This window comes from Diospyros lotus, chromosome 3 (genome assembly GCF_014633365.1).
Source record: "Diospyros lotus cultivar Yz01 chromosome 3, ASM1463336v1, whole genome shotgun sequence".
Classification (NCBI taxonomy): Eukaryota; Viridiplantae; Streptophyta; class Magnoliopsida; order Ericales; family Ebenaceae; genus Diospyros; species Diospyros lotus.
Window position 1 is genome coordinate 28,059,629 of NC_068340.1, and position 12,534 is coordinate 28,072,162.

Here is a 12,534-nt window from a genome sequence, read left to right on the forward strand (position 1 = left end):
CAATTTATTTCTATAAAAGTGTAAAACCCAATTAGTCCATAACCTAAATGAAATCCAATTCATCTTTGAATAACAAAAATAAATTAATCTTTAACTTATATTTGAATCGCTGAAGTAAAATAATCTCCAAATAATTAAATATTTAATTAAAATTTCTCATTTTTCTCAAAAATGCAATTTTTGATTGAATTTTCAAATACATAATTTTAAATTTTTTTATTTTTCTCAATAAATACTATCTTTTATTGAATTTTCAAACACTATATTTGTATTTTTAATTTCAATAATTGAAAAACTTTTTGCATCTTGACAACAATCACGGTAAAAAAATTGCTGTGAACTCACAACTACAATTTTTTTATTTTCTTTAAGTATTTATCTATTGTTTTTATTATGTTTTGAATTTTTAAATAATTTTTGAAAGCGGAAACAGTAATCAAATAATGATATTTTATATTTTTACTTTTTAAATAATAAAATTGAAAACAAGAAGTTGTTTTTTTTTTGAAAGAAATAAAAAACAAAATAACATAATTTTTGTGCTATTATATATTTTTTATTTTTTTTCAAATCATCAAGGTTGCTTTCTGGCTAAGTTTGGTATTTTTATTTTTAATATTTTATAATAATATAATTATTTAAATTTCAGTTATTTTATTTCTTATCTAAAAAATAATGTCAAAGGATATTTATGTAAAAATAAACCTAGTTATAAATTATGAAATAATTTAAGTAAACAGAATATTAAATATAAATAGGCACCAGATCGAGTCCTCGGAGTCTTCCTCATCTCTGGTGACTTCTGTTTCTCTTATCGCTCCATTTCTCCGGTATCTCCGCACTCAATCGATCGTTCATTCAATTAACAGACAATATGAGTAACCAAGCTGAATCCTCTGACTCGTAAGCCCCATCTTTCGCTGGAAATTTCGACTCTGTTTCAGTAGTTTCTACTTCACGCGCAATCCACTTTGGCTCTTAGTTCTTGCTAGAAATTAGGTGATGATCTTGGATCGCTTTGGTTCTCTGTGAATTTTCAGGAAAGGATCGGGGAAGAAGGACTTCTCTACAGCGATATTGGATCGCAAGAAGGCCCCGAATCGGTTAGTCGTCGATGAAGCCGTCAATGACGATAACTCCGTGGTCGCGATGCACCCGGCCACCATGGAGAAACTGCAGCTTTTCCGCGGCGACACGATCCTGATCAAGGTTTGTTTGCTTGCTTGTTTGATTGTTTTTATCATCTGTTTTTCCGGTCGTTCTGTAGTTCTTGTGAATTAGGTTTCCTGGGATTGGGGATAATAAGAGATATTTCGGGGGCTTTTCGTTATGGAAGTTTATTTGTTTTGTACAAATTCTTGGATTGATTGGTTTTAATTGTTGCTATGTTAGGTCTACTCTACTTCATGGGTGGAGATTTTCATACAGTAGAAAATACTTTTACGGAAATTTATTTAGAAAAAAAGAAAAAAGAGAAAATACTTATGGAAATATATGCTCTTGAAGTATGTATAGTTGTGCGAATATCTTATTATTTGTGAATACTATGGTGATCAAATTTGGGTTTGTCTGTTGTTTTCTGTTCTCTTCTGGTTGTGTTTGTGTGCTGCCTAAACTTCAGTAGATTGCTAATTTTGATGTTGGGAAGTTTGCAACTCCCATTTGTCTCCTGTTCTGTTTAATTTTTCCATTGATATATCTTGAAAACTGATTAACAAATTATTTTACTTTGTTTTGAATGGTGTAAATTTTTCATCTCTTTCTTTGATGTCATCTCCTCAAAACATTTTTGTGTTTTGGTTTGAGTGCTATTAATCTGACTTAGACTGCTGCTGTTGCCCTTATGATTTTGGTTGGTTCTGAATGCCAATACTGCGGACCCCTGGACTTATTAGTGCTGTTTTCCCCTCTTATTTTGAGGTGACATTTTTCTGAGTTTATTTAATATGATCTTTTGTACGTTTTTGGGGGGCCACAGCTCCTACTGGGTGAAAATGAGGTTCTCCACATTTCAGTATGTCCATTTATAATGTAAAGTTTTGTTCTGTTCTCACTCATCTATATCATTATGATGTTTATGGGTTTTATTATTTCTGAAGAAATGAAAAGAAGTTTCTGTTGGGACTTAGTAGTTGTTTAGGTTCTGCTTTTCTTGAACTTATTATAACTTATACCTCTTTACTCCCGTACTTTTATTCAGGGCAAAAAAAGGAAGGATACAGTGTGTATTGCTCTTGCTGACGACACATGTGAAGAGCCAAAGATCAGGATGAACAAGGTTATCAGATCAAATCTGAGGGTTCGTCTGGGTGATGTTGTATCTGTGCATCAATGCCCAGATGTTAAGTATGGGAAACGTGCTCACATACTGCCACTGGATGACACCATTGAAGGCATCACCGGTGATCTGTTTGATGCCTACCTGAAACGTAAGTTTTTAAGTGTCACTTGAGCCCATTAGTGTGCATGTGGATGTTATTGTCATATGCTGTTCAGCAATATCTGTTTCTTGCTAGTTCCTTTACTTCTGTATTGGTAATTTTCATATGGCTTCCAGGGGAGGGTGACAGTTACTATTTGGGGTCGGGGGGAGGGGGGAAGGGAAGAGAATGTATAAATACAGCTACAATGTTTAATTTTGTTAACTTTGATAAGTTTTTAATGTAACTATATGTTATTGTAATATTTAATCTCTTCACTTGTTTTTTCTTAACACCAAATAGGCCATATTTTTTGAAGCTATACACTCATTGTTTCCTAATATTAAATATTGGAGGCTATCTTTATAAAGATTATAATTATTTTTTTAATAATATATGCAAATTTATATTATATATTGTCATGTTCCCAAGGGTATAGGAGTAATAGATAATAGATGTATTCCTTTTGTTTGTACCTGCTGTTAGTTTGTATTGAACCAGCTGTACTTAGAAATAGCTCGCAGTTGTACCTAGAAGGCAGCAACCCTCAGTTGTACTTGGTTTGAATATTTGGCTCCCCTATCTGGATCAGTATATAAGACTTATCCAACATAATTTATAGGCATGAATGAATACATTTGAAATATTTCTAATTTCTCTCCTCCAAATTCTCGCCATCTCTCTCTTGATCTTTCCCTCGCGCACTTTTTGTTCTTCTGATTCTCCCTACACTTATGCTAAATTTCCCCCTTATCCTTCCCCAAATTCTTACCAATTGGTGGGAGAAACTTGTTAGATCCCTGGGATCTGACAATTTGGTCAATCCTTGGCTGTGATTCTTGCAAATTTTAGTAGTAATCCCTATCTGACTTTTCCACACACCAAAGCAGAGCTAGGGGAATTTTTGGCGATATAGGCGAACTCTTCAGGAGCTTCAACAGAACTGATCGACCAACATTTCCGATCTGATCCCAAAGCTATCAAGGATAGATCGTAACCAAGTGAGCAAGCAACTCTTGGTTTGAACTTGGAAGGTGAAGCAGGAGGTTGACCATCAACTGTGAATTTCGGTCATTCTAGCTCGGAATTGAAGGGCGAAGCAGGTTAGGTGATTTTCGGCTTCAGTTTGACGAATTCTATTGACTACATTAGAGTCGATCAACGTAGGAGACGGATTCAGAGCATTCGGTCGCGAATTGGGATGCAGTACCGTAAGGTGACTCCTAGAAGTAGTAGGCGATTCTAATCCATAGCTCATCCTCGGCCAGCACACTTCCTTACGAATTTTGATCCATGGTGGACGGAACTCGGATGAGGAACTTTGAATCATAGTTGCAACAGTTCAATTCAACTATCTCAGATCTACAACTTGGGTGGATTTATTGGAGAATGGGTCTACTAGGAATCACGAGGTGATCATGGCAATCGATAGGAAGCTGGATAGCTCTATGGACGGATTGGAGCGGAGACTGGATGGAGCTATCTCGCAGATCCGGGAAGAGGTCGAAAATTAGATTCGGGAATAGCTTCAAGGCTTTATGGTGATGTTTGCTAGACAAAACTCGATAAGAATCTCCCTTGATTTCCCTCCTGGGGAGAGATTGGACCCGATCTTGCTCGGTCATGGGATGAAACATTGGGTTGCTGAAACCATTGAATTCGAGGTAGATCTGGTAGAGTTGGGGGAGAACATAGTGGAGCGAAGGCATGAAATATCGGTTGTCCCTAATCACCCTGATTTTCCTATGCCTAAACTAGAGATTCCTATGTTTGATGGGATCAATCCAAGGTGGTGGGTGAGGAGGTGTGAAAGAATGTTCAATTGGTATAATGTGTCGAAGAGGCAGGGGTAGCACTGGCGGTTGCCTACTTTAATGATGTAGGGGATGCATGGTACCAAGGTTGGTCGAGGATAAGAGGAAATTGCCCGTGGGATGAATTTGCAGAGAAGTTGTGTGAGAGATTTGGTGAACGAAATATGATGGATATAGTGGAAGAATTCAACAAATTCAAGCAAGAGGGTACGATCCAGACCTATTAACGCAGATTCGAAGAATTGAAATCACTCATGCTCAACCACAACCCTCACCTATCTAAGGCATACTTCGTCTCAAGTTTCGTTAGTGGCTTGAGCGAGAAGCTAAGGCCTATGGTAAAAATGTTACAACCTAGGATTGTCGAACAAGCAGCCAAGAGTGCCAGGTTGCAAGAGCTAATGGTTAGAGGCCCTAATGAAGAAACACGAGCTCCAAACCGAAATTCATCCGGCAAACAGTTCGTAGCTGGAAGGAAATCCAAATCATAGAATTCATACTAACCCTAATTCAACCAAGTCCCTTTTGATGGAACAAAGGAGATAGACAAGACTATGCTATTGGTGTGGAGAACAGTTTAGCCCAAGCCACAGGTGCAGGAAGTAGTTACTATAAATGGAAGGATAGGAGGATGAAAAAGAAGGAGAGCAAATTGGGATTGGTTGAAGCGATGGATCAGTTGCTGCGAGTTCTTGGGGACAAGAACTTTCTCATGTAGGGGGGAATTGTCATGTTCCCAAGGGTATATGAGTAATAGATAATAGATGTATTCCTTTTGTTTGTACTTGCTGTTAGTTTGGATTGAACCAGTTGTATTTAGAAGTGGCTCGTAGTTGTACCTAGAAGGCAACAACCTTCCATTATACTTGGTTTGGATATTTGGCGCCCTTATCTGGATCAATATATAAGACTGATCCAGCATAATTCATGGCCATGAATGAATACATTTGAAATATTTCTGATTTCTCTCCTCCAAATTCTCGCCATCTGTCTCTTAATCTTTCCCTCCTGCACTTTTTTGTTCTTCTGATTCTCCCTGCATTTATGCTAAATTTCCCCCTCATCCTTCCCCAAATTCTTACCGACTGATGGGAGAACCCTGTCAGATCCCCGGGATCTGACATATATATAAAAAAATTATAAGAATGTATCTTATAAATTCAAATGCTATGTGGGGGCGGGGGTCCATGGCTTACCCCACAAATCTCTGACATTGATGGCTTCCACGTTGTTGGTCATGACAATAAGCTCTAATTCCTTGTGCGATCTGAACTTCTTGATTGTAAATTTTGGAATATTACCATATACTTGTTTATAGTTATTCTTTTATAATTATTGTGACAGCCTACTACAAACTATTTGGTATGGATAGACAATTTAAACTTTTGTTGTGTGTAATATTGAGGGATGTTTTCTGGGGTGGCTAATACTGACATCTTGTTTTTTCTATATGGACACTGTGATGCTCTTGTAGGAACTTTATAGAATGGCAATTGATCATTATATTATATTCTACTTTGCGCCAAGAGAGTTACTTTGATTTTGTTGGTTCTGGTCCGGGATTTTCAGAGGAGCTGGTTCAGATTTGTTTGGTTGTTAAGTACACTCTGTGGAGGTGGAAAGACCTTTTGCTTTGGTCCATTAGTTTACATGGAAGTACGGTATAAGAACTCCTTATCTGGATAACCCAGGGAAAGTAGGAATAACAAGGCCCTTTCTTTAAGATGAATTCCTTGTGGCATTAAATGTGTTGAGCCATTTGGAGTACTCCAATCCCTAGAACTGCATTTTGTGAACTTCTCCTGTGCTAAATAAAGCGATTTTCTTGAATTACATGCAGTGAATTCATCGGATTCTGTTCATGCTTAATGTTAACATGATTCTGACTTAATGCAAAATTATTGGATCCTCTAGAACTGGATTCTTATCAAAGGTTCATGAAATAATCAATGCTACCGTGACATAGGACACAAATTAATTTTAGGTTGTAAATGATCCCTGAGAAGTTCGCTTGTCTGAATGGGCCACCGTGATCTTTTATCTGGAATTACTATTCTTGATTTTCATTGCATATAATGCCAATTAAGTGGTCCCTTGCTCTAGGCATATATACTTTTGTACACATGGACGGCCTTTCCTCAATTGATATGGTAATATTTGTGTTTCATTGATTTGTAGAAGCACCAGGACTGCAAAAGCACTTATTGCAAGGGTTGAGATCATAACCATGACTTAGTTTATTTGTGCCCACAAGTTCATTGAAAAAGTGTCAAATGCACGTGGCTTGTAACATCATGGTAGGTTAATGTTTTTTTTTTTTTTTGGTAATATGATTTTCATTTAATCAATCTTGGAGTAAAATACATCTAGCATGGCTGTGTTCTTATTGGTGATTCATATGAAATGCATCTTTGGTAGTAGGATTAATATTGAACCTCATAGTAGTAGTGTAGCTGAACTAAAAGCACAGTTTGTTCATCATGAAGATTCCAGAATTCTGCGTGTTGTCTGGTGTCATGACCCTATGAACAATAAAAGGGTATTATTGTAATAGGATAAAATAGTTTGTTTTGGATATTTTAGCAATTAGTTAGGTGCACATGGCTGCATGTGCATGGCTGTTAGGAGACTAAAATGCCTATATAAGGCTGCTGTAAATGGAGGTGAGGGGCATGTTTGAATGATAAATGAATATTCTGTTTTCTCTCTCTAAGTTTCTCTTCATCCTCCCTCTCATTTCTCTTAACTTTCTCCCTAATTCTGTTCAATCTCCCCCTTCATTTCCTCTTTGTTCTTCCCCAAATTCCTTTCAATCCCTTCTAAGACCCTAACTAAACCCAATTGTCATGACATCTGGTAAACTAGCTTGGTCGTGGAATTGGAATTGAAATTGGAATTGGCTTGAAGTTTCAGTGCCTGCAGATGCTCAATCTAGTTGTGGCTTGAGTTGCACTTAGTAACTCATGTTAGTTCTAAGTTGTATATGACCATACAATGGAAGGTGTCTACCACATGCATGATGGCATGGAGCATTAAATGTTTGGCAAAGAAAGGAAAGGGAGTGATAGCTCTGAGAATAAGGATAAGAAGTTATCAAATGCTCATTAATTACCATTAATTGGTTATGTTATTGTTAGCTACTCCTGGACACTACAACTATATGTTTCATATTACTTTCTGATAAAAAAAAAGGAAAGAGAAATTATATGTCTCCTGTTGGTTCTTGGGGGGGCATGTATTTGAATTTATTGTTTGGTATTGTACAATTTAGCTGAGTTGACATAAATGTCAACTTATATGAAGCCTTAGACATTCTTTTGCCTTTTAACCTGAGTTATTCTAGTTCACTGCCAGCATAAAAACATCAATAATGCATTCTTTATATTGTTTGTTTGTTGTTTTTTGTTTTAACTAAAAAAGTATTTGTATTACTTCAATCATCTAAACCCACCTTCCCAAGATCTCTTGTGGTATATCTTCTCATCAGAGCTAACATTTACACTCTACCAAACTGATGACTTGCCATCCTTTGTAAAAATAATGATGCAGCCCTTCCAGCTTTAATTGTTTAGTGGAACTGCGTTCTCCACTTCTTTTTGAACTGTCTTCTGCCCTGTTCTTTGTTTTATCCTGATAGGAATAATGGACTTTCTGATGTATCCGTCTGTCAATATTATTTTGCAGCATACTTTCTGGAGGCTTACCGCCCAGTGAGGAAAGGAGATCATTTCCTTGTGAGGGGAGGGATGAGGAGTGTAGAGTTTAAGGTAATTGAAACTGACCCAGGAGAGTACTGTGTGGTTGCTCCAGACACAGAAATCTTTTGTGAGGGGGAGCCAGTGAGAAGGGAGGATGAGGATAGGTTGGATGAGGTTGGCTATGATGATGTGGGTGGTGTTAGGAAGCAGATGGCTCAGATTCGTGAACTGGTGGAGTTGCCATTAAGACATCCGCAACTTTTCAAGTCTATCGGTGTTAAACCGCCCAAAGGAATTTTGCTTTATGGACCCCCGGGTTCTGGAAAGACATTAATAGCAAGAGCTGTAGCTAATGAGACAGGTGCTTTCTTCTTTTGTATAAATGGACCAGAAATTATGTCCAAATTGGCTGGAGAGAGTGAAAGCAATCTTAGGAAAGCATTTGAAGAGGCTGAGAAAAATGCCCCATCTATCATTTTCATTGATGAGATTGATTCTATTGCTCCAAAGAGAGAGAAGACACATGGTGAAGTGGAAAGGCGGATTGTTTCACAGCTCTTGACTCTCATGGATGGACTGAAGTCTCGGGCCCATGTTATTGTAATTGGGGCTACAAACCGGCCAAACAGCATTGACCCAGCTTTGAGAAGGTTTGGTAGGTTTGACAGGGAGATAGATATTGGTGTTCCTGATGAAATTGGACGCCTTGAAGTTCTTCGCATTCATACCAAGAACATGAAGCTCTCCGATGATGTAACACCTACTTTATTTGTTCTTCACTTGTTCATTAGGGATGACAATTTAGCTAACTGTAAATCTATATTTCTATTCAACAGGTTGATTTGGAAAGAATAGCAAAAGATACTCATGGTTATGTTGGTGCTGATCTCGCTGCTCTTTGCACGGAAGCTGCACTTCAGTGCATCAGAGAAAAGATGGATGTCATTGATTTGGAAGATGAAACTATTGATGCAGAGATACTGAACTCCATGGCAGTTTCAAACGAGCACTTTCAAACTGCTCTTGGAACAAGCAATCCATCTGCACTGCGGGAGACGGTGAGCAAATTTCTAGAAACAACCTTTTGTAATGTGGCCTAGACATTTTTATCTCTAGCAAGATTTATCAACTACTTGCACTAATGTAGTTCTTTCTTTTTGTTATTTGTTTGGAATGGTCAAATAGGTTGTTGAAGTGCCGAATGTCAGCTGGGAGGACATTGGAGGGCTTGAGAATGTCAAGAGAGAACTTCAAGAGGTAATTAAGTTTTTCTTTTTATTGGATTTTTGCTATGCTTTTCTCGCCCTCATTTAACTTCAAATCTCCTCTCCTCCCTCTTTTTGGCAGACTGTCCAATATCCTGTGGAACATCCAGAGAAGTTTGAGAAATTTGGCATGTCACCTTCGAAAGGGGTTCTCTTTTATGGTCCCCCTGGATGTGGAAAAACTCTACTGGCTAAGGCAATTGCTAATGAGTGTCAAGCCAATTTCATTAGTGTTAAAGGACCTGAACTGCTTACCATGTGGTTTGGTGAGAGTGAAGCCAATGTTCGTGAAATTTTTGATAAGGCCAGGCAATCTGCACCCTGTGTCCTCTTTTTCGATGAACTTGACTCTATTGCTACTCAGGTTACTTCTTCATTGCCTTTTCTTTTTTTGGTTCATTGGGAGGGTGATAGGAATATCTAAAGTAGTCACATATTGCTTGCTGGAGAACTTTCTAATTGACATAGAAGCTGATGAAGACTTAATTTGGGTCACCATTGCATTACTAAACCTTAAGGTGTTGAGCATTGCACTTTATCTGTGTCCACTAGATTGATATTTTGCTAATTACTTAATGGGTATACATCTCATTGCTGCAGAGGGGAAGCAGCGTTGGGGATGCTGGAGGTGCTGCTGATCGGGTTCTGAACCAGCTCCTGACAGAAATGGACGGAATGTCTGCAAAAAAGACTGTTTTCATAATTGGAGCCACTAACAGGCCAGACATAATTGACCCAGCACTTCTGCGTCCAGGTCGTCTTGATCAATTAATCTATATTCCTCTGCCAGACGAAGACTCCCGTCACCAGATATTTAAGGCTTGCCTGAGAAAATCACCAATATCTAAAGATGTTGATTTGAGAGCACTTGCCAAATACACACAGGGATTTAGTGGAGCTGACATTACAGAAATATGCCAGCGGGCATGCAAGTATGCTATAAGAGAGAATATTGAGAAAGTATGTCTTTTTACCTCTTTCTTGTGCCTTTTCATCTTCTTTCATAAAGGATTATAAACTATGCATGCCTTTGTGGACTTATATCTATATGTTAACCTGTATATAGAGAAGCATGACACTTCTAAGAAGGTAATGCATTTGTGTCCAGAAAGGTAATGCATTTGAAATACGTTTCAGTATGTCTAAGAGATAATGAACTTGCCAATCTTGCCCCCAAAGTGTCTGCGCCAACCAAAAATAACTTAAGAGTGCCAGTAATTGAAACAAAAACATTGTTGATTTATTCTTAAACATTCTCTTGTCCTCAAGCCTTTTTAGATTTAAGTAAATCCTAAAGCCTAGCGCTTATGATTGATTTAGGAATAGATTTTTTTCAAATAAATATTAGGAAATTTGAATGTGAAAAATGAATTATTGCATTTTGAGTGAGAGGATATTAAGAATTTTATAACAGAAAATAAATATTTTGTTACTGTGCTTGTTTGTGAATGTTATATTATTAATTGTTGTTATTTCAAGTGTTGTCATTTCCTCATACACTAGTATTTTTGGTACTGTCTGTTCCTTGATGGTATCCATACTTCTTAGTACATTCATGCGCTAATATTTCAGAATTAACTTATGTATTGCACGCTGCATCATCAATATCTTTTGGGGCACTTCATAAAAGAAAGAATTGGCAAAATAACGTGTTTCATCCTTGAAACCCTTTGTTTTGTAGCCTTTGTCCTAGTGTGGTGCAGTTCTTCCTTTTTCAATGATGCAAGTCATTTGTGCCATCTTTGATTACTTCTAATCAATGTAGAGATGATTGAAGAGCTTTAATCCATGTAGCCAACCACTCTAGTGGGATTAAGGCTTGTGATGATGATTTGTTTTTTGATAAGATGCTGATCCAAAAATTTGGTCAGCCAGCATTTCCTGTTATTGTGGATTTCTTGCTCACGAGCCCGATCAGACATTTGTAGTTAAAATGTAGAAATGATATATCCAAACGTCCTGTGTTGGGTTGGATGCCATACGGGCACCTGTTTTCTGGTTCAGTTCCCATGTAATAATGCTCACATTTTCCTTTTATTCGCCCCCCCCTCCCTTTCTATCTCTCTCACAACAGCAACAGCATCACACACACACGGTGTTGTTAATTTTGCCCTTGTAGCTTGGATCATTTGCTTTTGGACATTGTGAGGAAATAGGTAACTGTCTCAAGTTCTTTGAATTTTTGTCTTTTGAGATTATTAAATGAAGGTTTTGCGTATTGTAGGATATAGAGAGGGAGCGGAGGCGGGGTGAGAATCCCGACTCCATGGATGAGGACGTTGAGGAAGAAGTGTCAGAGATAAAGGCTGCCCATTTTGAGGAGTCCATGAAATATGCTCGCAGGAGTGTGAGTGATGCGGACATTCGCAAATATCAGGCATTTGCACAGACCTTGCAGCAGTCTCGGGGTTTTGGAACTGAATTCAGGTTCCCGGAGTCTGGAAGTGGCGGGGCTGCTGGATCTGATCCATTCACGTCTGCTCCCGGTGGGGCTGATGAAGATGACCTCTATGGTTAGACAGTACCAATTATCTGCCTCTTTGATTTTCTGTTTAAGCTACTGATTGTTGCATGGAGCTGAGTGCTGGCCCAACTTTGACTTCCTAATTTCACCTTTCAGAGTTCGCTCTATGTTACTGTTGATCCATAGGTAATATCGTGGATGGATCAATACATGATGCTGATCAATTTGCTGAATCATGCATGCATGTTGTTTGAGCTTTGTGATCTGTTCGCTTATCGATTGTTTCCATCACTGAAATGACTACTTACTTTCATCCTATTTTCAGCTATCTATTGCTCTTTTGTTTTATCTTTCTCCGGCTATTCACTGTATATGCCCATAGACGGCCTGATGTATTTGTGGGCTCCTAGAGCTTTAGGTTGAATTGCTGAGTTGGCTGTCCTCTTCCCTGCAAAAGAGCCCAATTGCAATTTCTGCTTTGGTAATGCAGAAAACAATATTAGAGTTTAGTGATTCTTAGATCCTTTTCCCCCCAGTACGAAGACCAAAGAGTCATATCAGAACAGATAAATTTCAGTACAAAAAGATATTTGTATATTATTATTTTCTGCATTTTTTATCTGAGGCGCATACTCTCTTACATGCATCGCACCTCTCTCTAGATCATGCAAATGCATGAGATTCTTTACTTTGCTATAGAGATAGCATTTGTATGCATTATTTTAACAAAAATATCATTTTTACTTGACCTAATAATTACAAATGAACAGCCTCACAATTGAGGGCTTGTTCTGAAAAAACAATTGTCGTTTTGCATTTATATTAATATGAAAGAAACAGAATAAAAATTTATAGTCACAATTTAAGAAAAAA

At 37.7% G+C, this 12,534-nt stretch overlaps 1 protein-coding gene across 1 annotated transcript; it reads left to right on the forward strand.

The window, feature by feature from the left end:
* Positions 1 to 758: 758 nt before the first annotated feature.
* On the forward strand, positions 759 to 12,009 carry LOC127797105 (cell division cycle protein 48 homolog). Its single transcript, XM_052329642.1, has 9 exons — positions 759 to 903; positions 1,041 to 1,209; positions 2,201 to 2,429; positions 7,919 to 8,685; positions 8,769 to 8,990; positions 9,118 to 9,189; positions 9,280 to 9,561; positions 9,798 to 10,157; positions 11,422 to 12,009. The coding sequence occupies exons 1-9, from the start codon at positions 875 to 877 to the stop codon at positions 11,713 to 11,715; spliced, it is 2,424 nt and encodes an 807-aa protein (XP_052185602.1). The 5' UTR covers positions 759 to 874; the 3' UTR covers positions 11,716 to 12,009.
* The last annotated feature ends 525 nt before the right edge of the window (positions 12,010 to 12,534 follow it).

Excerpts from the sequence above, each read along its gene's own strand:
- LOC127797105 (XM_052329642.1), top strand. The coding sequence starts at position 875 with ATGAGTAACCAAGCTGAATCCTCTGACTC. Across the intron at positions 904-1,040 it reads CAAGCTGAATCCTCTGACTC|GAAAGGATCGGGGAAGAAGG; the intron begins GTAAGCCCCATC and ends GTGAATTTTCAG. Across the intron at positions 2,430-7,918 it reads GTTTGATGCCTACCTGAAAC|CATACTTTCTGGAGGCTTAC; the intron begins GTAAGTTTTTAA and ends ATTATTTTGCAG.